This window comes from Lepisma saccharinum, chromosome 21 (genome assembly GCF_977018435.1).
Source record: "Lepisma saccharinum chromosome 21, izLepSacc3.1, whole genome shotgun sequence".
In the NCBI taxonomy this organism is placed as follows: domain Eukaryota; kingdom Metazoa; phylum Arthropoda; class Insecta; order Zygentoma; family Lepismatidae; genus Lepisma; species Lepisma saccharinum.
In genome coordinates, this window is record NC_139249.1 from 13862220 (window position 1) to 13879246 (window position 17027).

A 17027-nucleotide genomic window follows, 5' to 3' on the forward strand; every position below is an offset into this window, starting at 1 on the left:
CAATTAGCCTACCTGTATATAAAGTGGACTTAAAACAATATCTGGGATTTCACTTTATTACTAAAAAGTAAGTTACATGTAATTATATAGCGTACAGTAATTCTGTGTAACTTTCGAAAAACTTAGTTATTTGCCTATCGACTTTGGTCCTTTTGTCACCATTCACAGAAGGTTGTTGACTCTATAGCACAGTTTCGGAAATACCCCAATGATATAGTGAAAAGTAGTTGCCTTGTCATGAAGGGGTCCTGAGTTTGATACCCAGTGAAGGCACACAGTGGTTCAGATCTCACTTGAACTGTAGGTCCAGTCTCAATTACCTTATCTGTGTGCATAAAGTGGAGTAAAAACAAGAACTCAAATATAGCATAATTTTTCTGCTTTTATTAATTTTTGTTCAGTTGGTGAGTATGTACTAAATTTAACAGAACCAGAAGGAATTTAGACACTTAGGAAAAAGTGAGAGCAGATGTGGAAAAATTTTACTATATTTGCAATGTGTAAGCACTAAGTAGATTACATGAATTCTGAAATAACATTAAATAATTACTTGTATAGCACATTATACAGAAGGTTGTTCCCTTTATATCCGACCATTTTTGACGGGTACTCACCTTAAGAGATACCATGCTGCCACCACCGATCATGTTCTATTGGACCCCCAGCATTGTGGACTATCGCCCGGCATCGCAGTTTCCACTGCAGGAAGCTCCGGCGCAGATCAGGCATGGGAATTCTGTCCCACTCCTCCCTGCAAGCTTTCCATAGACCATCCAGGGTGCGAGGGCGGCGATGTTGAAGATGTCGTTTCAACAGTCCAAATGCGCAAAATTCCATTGAACTGGCATCTGGGCTTTTCACAGGAATGTCTTCAAACGGAATGACACGAATTCCTAATTCCTCTGCCATTTCCTGATAAAAACGTAGTGATGTTCTCGTGGTGTGACTCGAAGCCTTGTCCATATGGATCATCACCTGGTTCACGTCCATTCCATACAATTGTGGGATGTCTCTCCGATAGATAGGTGTCAGAATGGAGTCTTGGAAGTATCTGGCATTCACCTTCATGTTTTTGTCCACCTTGCATATCATCAATTTACCCTCATATCCAAATCCCGTCACAACCATAAAGCCACAAGGGAAACTTTCCCTGCACTGACGAACAAAGTTGCTCCGCCCCTTGCCATCAATGTCACAGTATGTGATCGCCCGAATGTGACCACCAGCAGTGAGATGGACATATGATTCATCTGTTGTGACAACTTTCTTCCATTTGGAATCCGCCAGGTACTTTTCATACAGTTTCCTGCAGTTCGTGTTACGTTCGGCAATGTGACGCGGTAGAAGGTGGTGTACACGGGCCTTCCGTACACACTTCAACCTGAGGTGCTTGCGAATTGTTTTGTTCACAGTTGACGGTTCGAGGTGAAATCTGTGGGCCATATCACGTTGAGTCGGGGGATTTTCTTGGCACGCCAATCGACTGATCCCCCTTAGCACTACGGGTGACACTTTGCTTGCAGCCCTTCTCCTGGTGGTTTTCGTGGGTGAATGTTTTGCAAGGAGAGCCTGTTGTGTGTAACGGGCCACAATAGCTTTCGCAGTAGTCACCCCGAGTGTTAACCCATTCTCCCGACATTGTTTCACAATGCATACGTATGAAAACTTAGCATGGAAAAAGGCCATTACGTAACCCTCCCAATACCGGTTGATTTTCGGCGCCATTTCATAACATTCAATACCAACACTCATGCACCTACAAGGTCAGACACAACACTGCTCCTGCCAGCAGACCCATAGTTCCAGCATGATATGCCAGGTGGCAGCACCGAATCGACAATGGTCGTATATAAAGTGAACAACCTCTGTATTAGTTAAAAGTTGTGACCCTATCCCAATGTTGCTGATATGCTTCCAACGTAAGGATTTTTTCCTAGAGTAACGCAACTCTACTGTTGCTTTTGGGATCGAACCAAGAACCTTTAGATTTTTTTGGGCGATGTAGCTTTTCGTCATTCATCTTTCAGGTTGTTATCTCTTGCTTGGCCTAAATGTGATAAATGCAAGAGGTTACATTTAAAGGAATGGCGATAGAAATTGATTTACGTTAGATATGGGTTTTATAGTCTCCATGACTGAACCGATGTGCATTGGTTTAGAAAAGGATATTACTTGCCTTACAAATAAACCTAGATTGTTCTTACACTTGTCCTCTCAGATGTCACTTGTCTGACCTCCCTGTCAGACATCGATTCAATCACACACCATCGTCCAATAATCGTTCTCCACTCTGCTTCTCTCACAATCCACAGACCTTACTCTCTCTCATATTCTCGCCAACTGATCACACTCCCTGTCATTTCCAACACTCAAAGCCTCCTCGTCTCCCAAGTCAGTAACCTCACGTTTGCCTCATTGCTTATTCCACATTCCTATCTCTGTTTCCTACTATGCTAAGAATGACATAAGTCTTGTCATTTCTATCCAAGACCTTGGGTACGATACGCTGGTTTTGACGGTCATGAAACAACTGTAGAGTAAAAAAAATCAAAATTTGCATTGTAGTTTTGTAACATACAGGAGGATACATTTTAGTCCATAAGAATTGTTTGTATGATTTGAAATGTCAATTACTGCTTTCTTATGTCATAACAATTTGTATCCTTTTGCAGGGCCAGGAGAAGCAAGTTGTCCGTTCGAAATATGAAGAAGATATTTTTATCAGTAATCATACCACCGTGTGGGGCTCATATTGGAAGGATGGGCTGTGGGGCTACAAATGCTGTCACTCTTATATAAAAGTAAGATATTTCTACTTTCCTTGCCAAGTGATGCAAAAATGCAAAAATTAGGAAGAGTAGGGCATGAATTTTATTTTATTTGTACGAGGGCAAATCGAAAAGTCTTTGCCCCTATTTTTTTTTACAGCTGAAATAATAAACATGCAGGGAGATCAAAATAGAGGAATTGTTCCATGTACCTTGCACTATTTCTCCACATAGTCACCACAGCAGTTCAGGCATTTGTCCCATTGCACCACTAGCTAAGAGGTGCCGCAGTTGTAGAATTCGGCCGGTTGATCGTGGAACCACCGCCGGACAGCAGTCTTCGCTTCTTCGTCCCAAATGAACCTCTGTCATGCCAGGAACTTCTACAGTGGACCGAACACGTGGAAATCACTGGAGGCGAGGTCTGGACTATACGGTGCATGCTCCAGAATATCACTTTCAAACGACTGAAGTCTGTCGATGGTCCTGTTTGCCACATGAGGCCTGGCGTTATCTTGGAGAATAACCGCATTGTCATGAAGGTATTCTTGGCCATTTTCGAACTCGCAAAACCACCATCGCACAGTTCTCAAAGTGCCCCATATGTCGGCTGCATTTTCCTATGGACAAAGACTTTTTGATTTGCTCTTCGTACACTCCAGATTTTTAAGATTTACGTTACAATATAAGATATATACGTGGCAGCAAATGCCCAAAATTTGAAATTTGCCGAGACCATGTGGCAGCAATTAACATGCCATTTCTTTAAAACTACATGTAATATTTCAGTTCTGTCTTTTATGTATAAAGGTATGACATACTCGAATCCATTGTCACTATTGGGATTCTGGATTTTTTTTCGATGATAAGCTACAAACACTGCTGTACATGGTTATGATTATTTATTTTTTTGCACAAAAAGTATCGGCCTGTTTTCAATGAACCCTTTACATGGTTATAGAAATGTCCGACTGCTATATACTACATTTTTTTTCATTCGATTCGATCTATTGTGATGGCCACAGGGGCCATTTTTTTTAATTTTGTTCTTCTTCTAGTGTGTATTATGTATAAATTTTATCTCCGCTAAAGCTCTGTGTTTAAGAAAGAAAACAAAACTGATTTCTCTTGACGACAATCAATTCTCAAGCTACGATTTTTTTTTTGTACTTCGTGGTAATTTTGAAAAGGTCCCGTCTTCAGAGAGGTTACCCTTGCGTGAGACTCCGTCCACTAAAGGCCAATGAAGGTAAATGGTTCTTTCAAATTAATCGGATAAAACAAATTTGCAACATGGAAATATGGAACGTCACCAATATTGTCGTGTATGTACCCAGTGTGTAATTTATACACACATGTAGGTTCACCATCGAATAAATGATTATCATGAGGATTCAAAATAACAAGAATTTAATACACAACTTACAGACCCATGTCCAAGATGTCTGAACTTATACTTTTATACATAATCAACTTTACAAACAAATGTTGATAATGAATTACACATGCAACAAATGTTGTATCTGAATCACTAAAAAGAATTAATTATTTAATTCAATAAATACAGAAGGTCGATCCGCGTATATGTGTCCGATTTTGGACTAGCACTTACCTTATGAAAATCCATGGGATCACCATCGGTTGGCCTCAATGTGATCACCGTGTGTCTTGGCAATAGCCCTGCACCGTAACTTCCATTGTAGGAGGCTACAATGAAGTACAGGAAGTGGAATCTTCTGCGATTCCTCCTGACAGGCTTTCCACAGACCCCGGAGAGTGGTGACACGATGAGGGGAAAGTGCCCGTTTCAGTAGACCAAACCCACAGAAATTCATGGGACTCGCATCCGGTGACTTCATCAGTATATCGTGAAATGGAATACCCCGAATGCCGATGTCTGTCGCCATATGTGGCAGAAAGTTCTTAGTAGAACGAGATGTATGTGATGAGACCTTACACCGATAGGCCTCACTAAGGTAATGTGTACGGCTTTTAAATCCTTCCTGATGTTTAATTTCTCACACAGGGTGTGGTTCACAGTTGACTGGGCCACGTGGAGTCCTGTGGTCATCACACGTTGCGTCGGGAGGTTTCCTTTAGTGCCATTCGATGCAGCTTCCGAGACACGGGTGGCATCACTGCAGTGCATGCTCCCTTCCTCGTCCCCCTGGTGAGCGACTGAATATCTGGAACCTAGTGATTTTTATGCCGCTTGATTATGTTCTTGATGGTCGTCGAACCCAAGGCACATCCATGCTCTTTGCACTGTTTCTGAATTTTTGACACTTAATATTTGGCATGGAAAAGTGTAACTACGTACCCCTCCCAAAAACTGTTCACCTGTGGAGCCATGATGTACACAACACACACTCGTGATAGTGCCACGATACTACAGGCTCTAACCGTCCTCCCATGCTTTTAACCGCTTGGATCGGTCGATTCTGTGCACAGGGGTGACGGTTCAAAATCGGACACATATACGCGGATCGACCTTCTGTATAACCCAGTTAAGATTTTCAGAATGGCATTTTGATAAATTGAAACTTTTGGGCTTTCTAATGGCATAGTGGTAACGTTGTGTTGTCACCTTGTAATTGTGATCAAGAGGTCTTGGGTACAATTCCCAGTGGAGTCATATAGTGGTTTGGATCCCACTTTAAACTGTAGCTTCAGTCCCAATTAACTTATCTGTGCCTATAGTGGACTTCAAGCAGAAACCCAAATTCCAAATTGAACCTTCTATTTCTTTCAGAACTCGTACTGCACTGGAGAGGCCGGCAAGGTGGCTGCTTCGGAAACAATTCCTCAGATCAAAGAACAACAGCCATCTGAAGAAGCTCATTCGTCACAAGAGGTAATTGTTATTTTATTATTATTCTATTTTTATTATGGTTACAAGGTAGGGCTGAGTCAATACAGATTTCGATGTATCGGTATTCACTGATACTTTAAGGAATATTCTCATTTCATCGTGTCCTCAAAAATACCGCACGACACTTTCGCAGAGTCTAACTATCTTGGAAATTATACTTTGTATTTTCCACCAGTTTTGTGAGGGGGAAAAACCTGGATTTTGCGATTACATAACATGTATTTTAATATTTTGATGTTATTCTGGAAATTTTAAAGCAAAACCTGATAAATTGAAGGATATGGTTGGAATGGAATGCTTACACACTAATGTTAATCAGTATTTTTAACAACTTTTGCATAATAGAATTTGTAAGCATCAGTATTGGTAGGAATCAGTTACGAGTACGAGCATCGGTACAGATATCGGCTCAGCTGTATCGCAAAGTTTTTAACTGTATTTCATTACTCTGGCATTTCATTGAATTGCAGTCTCATTTTTTACAGTCATGCTTATTTTGAGTGCCGTACATGTTACGACATTCTTTAGGTTTATCAGTCCTTTATTTGCCTAGCCTAGATTAGTGTCGGAAGTTGTATAATGAGGTTACCATGACATCAGATGCCTTTAATTATGTCTGCAAGAGCTACAAGCGGAACGTAGTTTTCAGACCAAAATAACTTAGTGTGCAGGGGTTGTTGGCATTTTGGGCATATATCATATTTTTACATTTGCTGCAAGTTTAAAAATAATTATAATAGTCCTGTGTTTGAAATTACCACTATTATAGACTGAGAAGACAAATGTGTTGTTTCTCATCCTGAAAATGTATAACTTTGGAGACTACTATGAATAAATTTATTTGTACGTATGTAAACGAAATTGTTTTTGCTTAATTTCAGATTACAGAAGAGAAACATCAGAATCCTTCATTTGGATTTGACACAAGTGTGTTTTTAGTAAGTTTTTATTTTTATTTTCTTTCTTTCTATTGTTCTGTGTATTCTGAGTATCTTTATGGATGCTGTCATATTTACTATTTACATGGAAAATCAGGAAGTACAAAGGAATTAGTTTCATTTTGTGGAATTGTATAATCTGTTATATCATTGGTTTATTCTTGTATGTAGCTTGATTGTCAATATGTTTTACTCTTCTGTACATTAATGATTTTGCAATTGTGTCAGGTGCACACCTGCAATTTCCAATAAGTTGGCTTATTGTTTCTGCTCCAAAATGTCTATAATGTTGCCAGTTTTATGAGCACTTCGTTAATCATATTTTTTGCTTTGTCCATATTAATGTGGTTTTGTTTGTGTCTTGTCAATTCTGAATATGTGCAAAATATTGCCATGTTTCACTTATTTTTTTGCAGCAACGTCCAGTGTCAGATGATGAAGTAGCTGCCTCAGACAAATCCAGTTCAGAATCTTCATCACGACAAAGAAAACTGAAAAAGAAGAAGAAGAAGAAAGACAAGAAACGTAAAAAGAGAGAGGAATCTGATAGTGACTCCAATAATAAAGATGACAAGCTGAAATCTGTAAGTTTTAATAAAATTTTAATAACCTGTACTGAATTGCACCACTTTCACTCGAAAATACTCGATCGTACTGCACTCGTCGTAGTGGAATGATTGACAACGTACCGTATTTCAGAGCCTAATAAGCCGCACTATCAGCCTAAAGCCTATAGATGAAAGGAAACCACTTCTTGCAATTACAATTCTAAATAATAATTCTGTATATTATTATGTAAGGCTCAAATACAATATTTTTCTGTACATGTGAAAGTATGCAGTATCTACAGACTGAAACGTAAAATGGATCCACTGGCTGACAGACCTGCCTAAGCAATTTCAAATATCGTATCACAGTGCAACAAATACGTGTAATAATTGTTCACTTTACCAAAAAGGATAATAATATTCTGCAAAATAATAAAATGCAGTTATAATATTCAATCGAACAACATCACTTTAATGTGACAATAGAAACATAAAATGTCAGCCTTGGTAGTCTCAGCCCATAATCATCTATTTCATTTACACATATTGCAATGTGCCACCACTCGTAGCTCCAGGGTATGGAGATCCGAATTGGCAACACACTGCTCCTTGCTCCGGCTGGTCAGTTGGAAGCACCAGTTCTCACCCAGGGATCGGGATTAAGACGATCCACATTCCTCCAGGAAGGAAACCACCGAATTGCGACAGGTGACAGTAAATAAAATTCAAATACTTTTATAATTAAAATGTCCAAAATCTGGAATCACGAATCGCGCGCGTACGTACTGATTCGCCACACAAGTTAAAATTATAATTTGTTGGGTCATGCACGCTCGTAGGCAGTGATAAGCAACTTATTTAACACGAGAGTCCGTGTACCGCCATCACAGTTAATAGCAAGAACTCAACTGCGTACCTCAAGCGCAAGGCGCAGCATAACAGATTGTTCTATCTTACAATAATACAAACTCATAACACAAAATAACACAAGAAAAACTGATAATTTATGTAACACATCAATGTTAATTAGCGATAGTAAGCTAAAGATCAGGTTGGCAACAATTAAAAATGCCAACGTGAAAGTTTTTACATCGCCAAAAACACGTAATGTGGTTCCCCCACTCCTAACATAAATAGCCAATAGGAAAACGATATTTTATTGAAAACGAGGGAAAAATACTTTGCTATAATATTACAATATTAAACTATATAGAAATAACTAAACTGATTTTATCAAATAATTCATATTTGCCATTGCACATAAAAATGATTAAATAAAGATTTAGTTTATAACAAAGATAAATTACTTCAATCTTGTACATTGTTGAACAAAAATTGATATTAAGAAGAAATGTATTTCACTTGTGCTTAAACAACAAGATTTGCGTGAAAGATACTAATAATCCTAGTTATTTTGGATTTGAAAAACAATGAAAACGTTGCATGTATTATTTGGGATAATTATTAGCCTATAAATTTTGAATAAATGTTGCAAAAACACGCGAAGATAAAACATAAATATATACATGAATTATGAAAACAATTAAGTATAAATAATTTAATCCAAGTTCTTAACTTGAAAGTATACGAATAGGATAAATGCCAATTTACGACTGAAATCTGCCTAACATGGCGGTCATTACAATTGGTAGTTTCAGCCCATAATCATGTATTGATTTACACGTATCTCGGTAAGATATATATATATATATATATATAACTGCATTTTAACACAAGATGGTGACTATGTTGGCCGTGGTGGCTCAGTCGGTAACGCGTCTGACTACCATGCTAAAGGTCCCGTGTTCGATCCCCGGCCGGTTCAAATCCGGGAACTTTTCTAACGATGGAAGCGGCCCCGGCACCCACCCAGCGTCGAATAACATGGGTACCTGGGGGAAACCCTGGGGGGTAAAGGCGGTCAGGGGCATGATGCTGATCACATCACCCCCACTCACGACCCGATCAAGAAAGTGTGGGGCGTTACCCTCACCCCCCCTATATGCCTTTATGGCGTGGTGCTAAGCACAGGGGAGCACTTTACCTTTTTTTTTGGTGACTATGTTCACTTATTTTTCAATTTCACTGTGTCTTATTTCATGATCCATATTTGAGGATCCATTACCATAGACAAATGATGGAAATACGTGTACTAATAGGGTTCAAGAATTCAAGTGTAATTGGCTCGCTCGAGCGTAAGACCTATCAATTCAGCATGCCATCTAGTGTAGCCCGCGTGAACTACTTGCCGCTCCAGCGAAAAACGCTGATTGCAGCACTCTACCTAGTATGTCTTCAGGACAATGATATGCCTGCAGATTCATAGCCTTTGTCTAACCAGTCTCCTTTTTAACACCAACATCATGAGCTGTGGTCAAGTCACCAAGGTTTAGAAGGCTCGCAGTGTTTCTCTAGCATTTCTGTAAAATGATGCATGCTGAATCACTGTCCACATCCAATCATAACCTGAGCTTCTCCATAGGTGGAGTGATAGCTTCGTCACCTTGTAATCAAGGTGTCCAGGTTCGATACTCAGTGCAGGCACATAGTGGTTCGGATACCACTCTAGGTCCAGTTTCGATTAGTAAGAGGCACATATTTTTGGTAAATAAAGAAGCAAAATTTCGGTACAAAAACAGTTAATTTCACGTTCAAAAGTGGTAAATAAAATAAAATTTTGGTGTTATAGCTGTGAAAAATCAGATCTAAAGCGGTATATAAAATTATATTTTGGTTTTAAAATTGTGAATGTAATCCTAAATTTAAGCTTTAAAAACTGCACTTATTACACAAAATTAATCAGTTTTCCACGATTTGCATAACTCACCTTGAATAAAGTGGACTTAAAACACCAACTCAATCAATCAATCAATCTAATGACACTCTTTGTGGCTCAACAGCCCTATTAAGACCAAGTCCTACCAAACGGATTAACACTGGGTTAAGCAGTGACCGAGTCTCATCGCTGTTTTCTGGCTTTCTAGATCAGAGGCCCCAATTAATCTATTTAACTATTCCCCCAGTGGACCTGGCACTACTGGATCAACACTGATATTTTGGAATTCCCAGCAGCAATCGGACTTGGAACCCCTTCCACCAAAAGCAGCCACTGTTTTCATCCCCAAAGACAGATTCAGTAAAACAACAGTCATTTCAATGTTATAACTAGGGCTGATCTGTTACCGGTCCGAATGAATCAGTTGGATTTTATTTACTGATACCAGCCGATACTTTTCTGGCATTTTGATCTTTCAGAGGGTCCACAAAAATGCCATGCAACACTTTTGTGGAATTTATGCAAAATTCTAAGTTTCTCTTATTTTGCACCAATATTGTGTGTAAAACTGTTTTGTGATTACATAACAGGTATATTAACATGTTCGGGTCTGGCCTCATAATACAGCATTTTTACCTCAGGCCTGCAGTTTTTGGTTGTTTTTCAAAAAATCATAGAAAAAAATATTTTTAATTTGTTTTTATTTACCACACATTTCTCAAATCTACAAAGCTTCCTCTTTTCATTTTCAGACATTTTTGAATATTTTTTTCAGCAATGTTTTGTGAAAAAAGAAAAAGTACAACATTGTAACAAATGTTAATATAGAGATATTTTAAGTTCGTAATCTGGAAATTTCAATAATTAACAATGCAAAAACTACATAAACTATCAATACATCTTTTGAATCTTGCATAAGAATACTTCTGATGTGCACGTAACAAAAAATAATTACAAATTACAGGTAATTAGCTTTTGTATGAAAAAGTTCGAAACATTCAGGAATGCAGAGAGCAATGTCACTGCTGGAGCAGTAAAATGTTGTGTCTTTTCTTGCCCACTTGCCAGTTTCTTTTTTGTGCCTGTCTCCACAAACTTTACATGACCTACAGGGCCTTGACTTTTTCTCTGTAGGGGGGATTTTCCTTGGAAAATGGCAGCCTGTTAGCCTATCTGCTGTAGTTGACATCTTGGATAATGAACTCTTCCAGAGACATATTATGATTTTCCGTTTACTTTCTTATAAATTACATACGCACTCACCACTGACCTAATGAACAAATGGAATGCAGAATTTCAACCAAGATGCTTGAGACAAACTACAAACATAGCCCGTTGTTCAATCGGGAAAGCGATTGCGTACCGCAGGATGGGCTATGCTCGTCTTTCGTCCACATTGACTTTAAGTGCACTGCGGGCTATGCCTGTCGTGAGACCCCAATGTGTTAACATTCTACTGTAATTCTTAAATATTTTTTTAAACAAATTTCGTGTAAATTGATGTTATAATTAAAGTGGAGCACTCATCCACTAATATTAACCAATATTTTGAACAGCTTTTAATTGTTACAATTTTCAAGCGTCTGTATCAGTGGGAATCTGAAAGTGTGTTGGTATTGGTTCAAAATAGTATTGGCTCAGTTCTACTTATAACCTCAAAGAATTTATCACTTCAGTAAATTATGTAATGGTAATGGAAAGGAAAAATGAACTTATGCCTCAAGTTCGTTGGTAATAATAGTGTTACCAATATCCGTATCATGAAAACTAAATATGATTGTTGTACTCTTACAATTTAGAGAATGAAGATGGTAACACTGTCGAGTCATCCGAGAATGTTTAACCCTAGAATGTTCCAATATTACGGTGTAACTAGCGCTACATAAATTTTACGTACATCAACAGATTTTCAAAACAACCTCTACATCATGAAAACAAAATAATGATTCTTTGTGAACATTATTTTGTTTATTTTCGTTATATTGGAGTTTCATTCTTCATTTTAAAATGTATAAACATGGTTTTATTGTAAACATAGAATATTTTAAGAGAATGTCTTGATTGACAAGCCCGTACGTACATTAAGAATGAAGGCGAAAAATTCAAGCAATGGAAAACAAACAGTAATAATATTAATAATGCTGTAAATAAGGAACTAATGTAATTTTAAAGTCTTACAAGAAAATAGTGCATACTTCTAAACTTTTGTTTTCAAAATCTAACTATCCAAATCGAATTTACAAATGTCAAAATTACGTGAAAGATTTTTCTCATTTTACTAGATCTACGTAAAATTGACGTACAGTGCACAACATAACAAACCAAATCAAGACGATCAGCGTTTGCACCCTCCTTACCACAGTGCTACCTTATGGCTGACAGACTGCTCGAGGCACTGCTAGGTGGAGGGGTGTGTAGGTGAGAGGTGGAAGGTAGGGAATGGAACTAAGGGCACGTAAATTTAGGTACACTAGTGTTAAGTGAGAATTCACACCAAAGCAACAGGCGACACATGTTGCTTTGGAACGAACCAATCATCAGCAGCAGTTTACACCATAGCGGCATGACAGGCCCCACAAGCTTGCATTCCATTGGTGAAATCCTCAGGTGACAAGTGTCGTCTGTCGCTTCGATGTGAATTCTCCCTAAGCTATAAATGGAAAATTACATCTGCTAAGCTATATTTTTAGCACTGTAACTGCATCGCTGTGGAATTTCCCAGTTGAAGAAAATATTATTACTTTAAAAAAAAACATAACTGACAATTTAAAATTTCCTTCCTCACACAGGCTCTTATACGGGAAGAACTCCAGCAGGCACATGCAGATAAATTGCTGGTGATGGATGAACGGAAGAGGCCTTACAACAGCATGTGTGAGATAACAAAACCCACAGAAGAAGAGATAGAGGCATACTACATGAAAAAGAGAAGAGAAGATGACCCCATGGCCCAGTTTTTGTAAAGTTTCCCACAATCTTTTGAAAGTGTGTCCAGTCTGCTCTTTTGTGTCCTGTAAATAAATGATTATCGCTATCTTATAAGCAAAAGATAACTGAATTGTAGACCAAGAAAAGAATTTAACTCTTTTTGTAAATTATAACGTCTGTACATAATAAAAGTTTATTGAATTGAACTTGTATATAATTTAATAAAAATAAGGCATTAAGATGTACCTGAAGGAAATTGGTCAAGAGTGAATTGATCTTGCCAAACTGACCAGCAAGCGTCTAAAGGTTAATCACAATGTTGAGCAGGGCCGGATTAAGGTGGGTGCTATTGATGCTGCAGCATTAGGCTCATTCCTGAAATAGGCCCAGATGAAAACAGACGAGGATTTTCCGAAAGCTGAACAATTTTCTTTTGCTACATTTACCTGAAAATAAATCTTAGAATGAAATTTGGAGCCCCAGTTTCTGACTCCCAGACACAGCGTTACTTACTATACAGTTATTATTATTCTTTGCGCTGTGACGTAACTATAACGTCGTCGTGTTTATGTTCACCGAATAATTTAAGTTAATGCTATCGATTGATGCAGCATGAGGCCCAATTTCATCTTAATCCGGCCCTGATGTTTAGGGATAATGAGTTCCACACAAGCTATACATACAATAAATAATGTTTTACTTTTGTAGCTAAATTAACCACTGGTATTTTTGCTATCATAGTGACAATGCATCAAAGACCATAAGAGTGGAATGATACACTTCCATTATAAATTCTCCCTACATTATGCAGATTGTTTTAACTAATTCAGTCTAATATTCCGAAGAGGTACTTACCTTTGCAACAGAAGTGGTATTTATTGTTAAATCAATTTCATTGGCCACTGCCACCATCCACTTGGGAACTCTTATCTCCACTGTTTCTAGATTTCTGATTTGCCACAGTCAGTTCATCTACTGCACCTGTCCGTTGTCAATGTTTCATTATACATGGGATGTTCAATAAAGAATGATATTTTTTTTATTCACATAATTTCTCATAAAATGTAATATCTTATATTGTTGCCATAATGCATAATGTACACGCAGTACTAGTTTCATTGTTGTAACGTAAGTTGTGCACCTGTGCAAGTTGTGACATGTTCATTTCCGCCTGTGACAATAATGGAGGTAACACGCGATGAACATTATGCTGCATTGAACTTTTGCACATTTCGTCAGAACACATCATTGGTTCAGGTCTAAGTAATGCGACAGGAGGCTATGGAGAGAGTGATCTTCCCTATACAGGGTTTGTCCGGAAAGTAATAGGACTGAGTCGATTTAAAAAAAAATATTGAGCCAATCGTTACAATTCTTTAAAAACTTTCAAAGTAGTCTCCTTCTGCGTCGATACAGCGCTGCCAGCGTGATTTCCAATCATTGAAGGCGTCACGGAAGGCATTCTCCGGAATAGCCTTTAGAGCCGCGGTGCAAGATGCTTGGATCCCCTCTGTCGTCTCAAAATGCTTGCCTTTCATCGGCCTTTTCAGGCGAGGAAACAAAAAGAAGTCCGGGGGGGGGGGGGGGGCACATCTGGGCTGTAGGCCGGCTGCAGAAGCGTTGGGATGCCTGCCTTGGTCAGGTAGCTGGTCACAAGAAAGGCGGTGTGAGCCGAGGCGTTGTCGTGGTGTAACTTCCAGTCGGCTGCGATGTCTTGTCGGACCCGATTGACCCTTCGTTTGAGTCTCTTGAGCACTTCCACATAAAACTTGGCGTTGACGGTTTGTCCAGGAGGAACAAATTCATGGTGGACGATGCCTTTGCGCACACGAGTCACATTGTCAGTGTTTGTCGAAGTCGAAGGTCTTCCAGCATGGTCTTCATCGGCGACCTCTTCCCGGCCCTCCGAAAAGGCCTTGTGCCACCGAAACACACCACTTCTTGCTAAAGTATCATCTGGGTAAGCCTGCTTGATCATATCAAACGTCTCTGTCGCAGATTTACCGAGTTTCACACAGAATTTAATCGCGTACCTCTGCTCTAACGAACGCTGCATTTTCGGCTTGCACCACTCACAGAAACACGTCACGCGAAAAAGCCTGTCCTGACTCTCCGGGTGCTCGGAGACAACTGACTAGCCGCTTGTAGGTTAGGTAGGAACCCCCTCTACCGAATACAGTCAGTGCGCGCGCGCTCCGAAGTACAGTCGCGGCGAAAAAAAATCAGTCCTATTACTTTCCGGACAAACCCTGTAGCATGGCTCGAATGTCCTTTAAAATGTTTAGAGGGGGGGACAACCAATTTCAAGTCCAGTTAGTGCTCTTAAGGAAGAAAACATCAATGCCGCTGCTGTCGTTGTGGGAGAAGATCATCGAATAAGGTTAAGAGTACTATCAGAAAAACTAAAAAAAATCATTGGGTGCCGCCACCCACATGTTGGCAACAGAAAAATTACCCATGAGATGCGTTTGGGCCTGGTAGGTCCCAAAACAGCTCTCACCCAAACAATAGGACGACCACGCATTGTAAATACATATTGCTACTGAATATCTTACGAAAAACCATGGGAAGTGTGTTCCTCATCCTCCCTATAGTCCAGACCTAGCCCATGCGATTATTTTATTTTCCTTAATTTGAAGAAACTCCTTTACAGGATGCATCTTGAATCATCAATTGCAGTAGTGAAGGTCTTGGATTCTGAAGGACGTATTTAAAAAAGGCTTCCAGCTTGTCTTGGAAGACTGGTAAAATGCTGGGACAAGTGCATCTCATCCCACTGGAGAGTAGTTTGATAAACACCATGAAATTTATAAGAATAAGTAAAGGTATGTTGTTAAAAAAAAGTGATCATTCTTAATTGAACCGCCCTCATATTTACATTATGGCATCTGTTCCTTTACTTTTGGCATTTATTAGGGTGTGGGCTACATGTTTGGGATCTCTTCCCTGGTGTCGTGTTGGAAAACACAAGTAAAAAAAAAAAGTTGTGTAAGGAAAGTTTATTTTTGTAACATGCTGAGTATAACAAACAAAATCATATAAAAGGAATACTGCTTAACATTACATATTATATAATCAAGAACAATAGTGTAAATATAGACAATTTCACCTAATGTAGAATAATCACAAGTTTACAATTTGTATCATACACACATCATTATTCACTCCTTATAACACAAATATCACAATTTGTTCATTGGCAGGTGGATGTTTACATTATGACAAGTTCTTCATAATAATGTTTTAAAAAATATGGTAAACCTTTTAAAAATAAGAATACTCATATAAAAGTTCACTTAAAGGTCCATAAGTTGCTGAGGAATTTTAAATATACTTCCTCAGAGCCTAAAGTTACAAAATATGGGTGTTTCAGGAAATAAACAAAAGGCGTATATTTTTTTTCGTAGTTATGAAACAAAATAATAAAATAATATATAAAATTCCCTTTCAGGTGGTGACACACACACACATTTCTTTAATTCTCATTTATCCATAATTTCCACCTCCAAGTGCACAAAGGCATCTTTCTAAATCCGGGCACGTTAGATAAAACATGTTACAATCCTCTCCTCCCAGCCTTTACTGTCTCAGAGGACAAACTTGGTTTGTTTTAAGCCTACTTTATCACAAATAGGCTCTCCAAAACTGGACATACACTTTAGATCTGAACCACTGTGTGCCTCTGCCGAGTATTGAACCTGGGACCCTTGATTACAAGTCAATATTACCACTACATCCTCCCTGAGGACAAAAAAATACTATGAACTATTATCAGCATTATGAATACACTATTACGGATTTTTTTAAGACATAACTGTTTATGAAATGATTCTCTCAGGTAAGTTCTGGAAAGGATTTGCTCGAAACATTGGATGCTACTGCCAATTTAACCTGACTGGTAACCGAAGAACACTTGTTCAAATCCAATATTTGACATGATTTATATTTCATGAGGGATCTGAATTTTTATATAAATTCTTGACCTATGTAGGTAATCATGGCTGTGATAGGTTTTTGCCTTAGAAAAAATATATATATATATTTTGAAATTACATAGTGTCACTCTGTAACTTTCTAACAAGGTATGTAACATCTTTAAAATGAAAAATAAATTTCAGAAACTATATCAATATCACTTCACTAAAACACAGGCTAGTATTTTGGATGTAAATTAAAATATAGGAGAGTATGCTGAAT

The 17027-nt window shown here is 38.5% G+C and overlaps 1 protein-coding gene across 1 annotated transcript in view; it reads left to right on the forward strand.

Moving 5' to 3' along the window:
• Window positions 1-13036, forward strand: part of Slu7 (Pre-mRNA-splicing factor Slu7) — a 34242-nt gene extending 21206 nt beyond the window's left edge. The window contains exons 8-12 of the mRNA XM_083142533.1: window positions 2673-2801; window positions 5521-5622; window positions 6522-6578; window positions 6995-7162; window positions 12692-13036. Of these exons, the coding sequence (XP_082998659.1) occupies window positions 2673-2801; window positions 5521-5622; window positions 6522-6578; window positions 6995-7162; window positions 12692-12865 (630 nt within the window). The 3' untranslated portion in view covers window positions 12866-13036. The remainder of the gene's footprint in view (window positions 1-2672; window positions 2802-5520; window positions 5623-6521; window positions 6579-6994; window positions 7163-12691) is intronic.
• Window positions 13037-17027: the final 3991 nt, after the last annotated feature.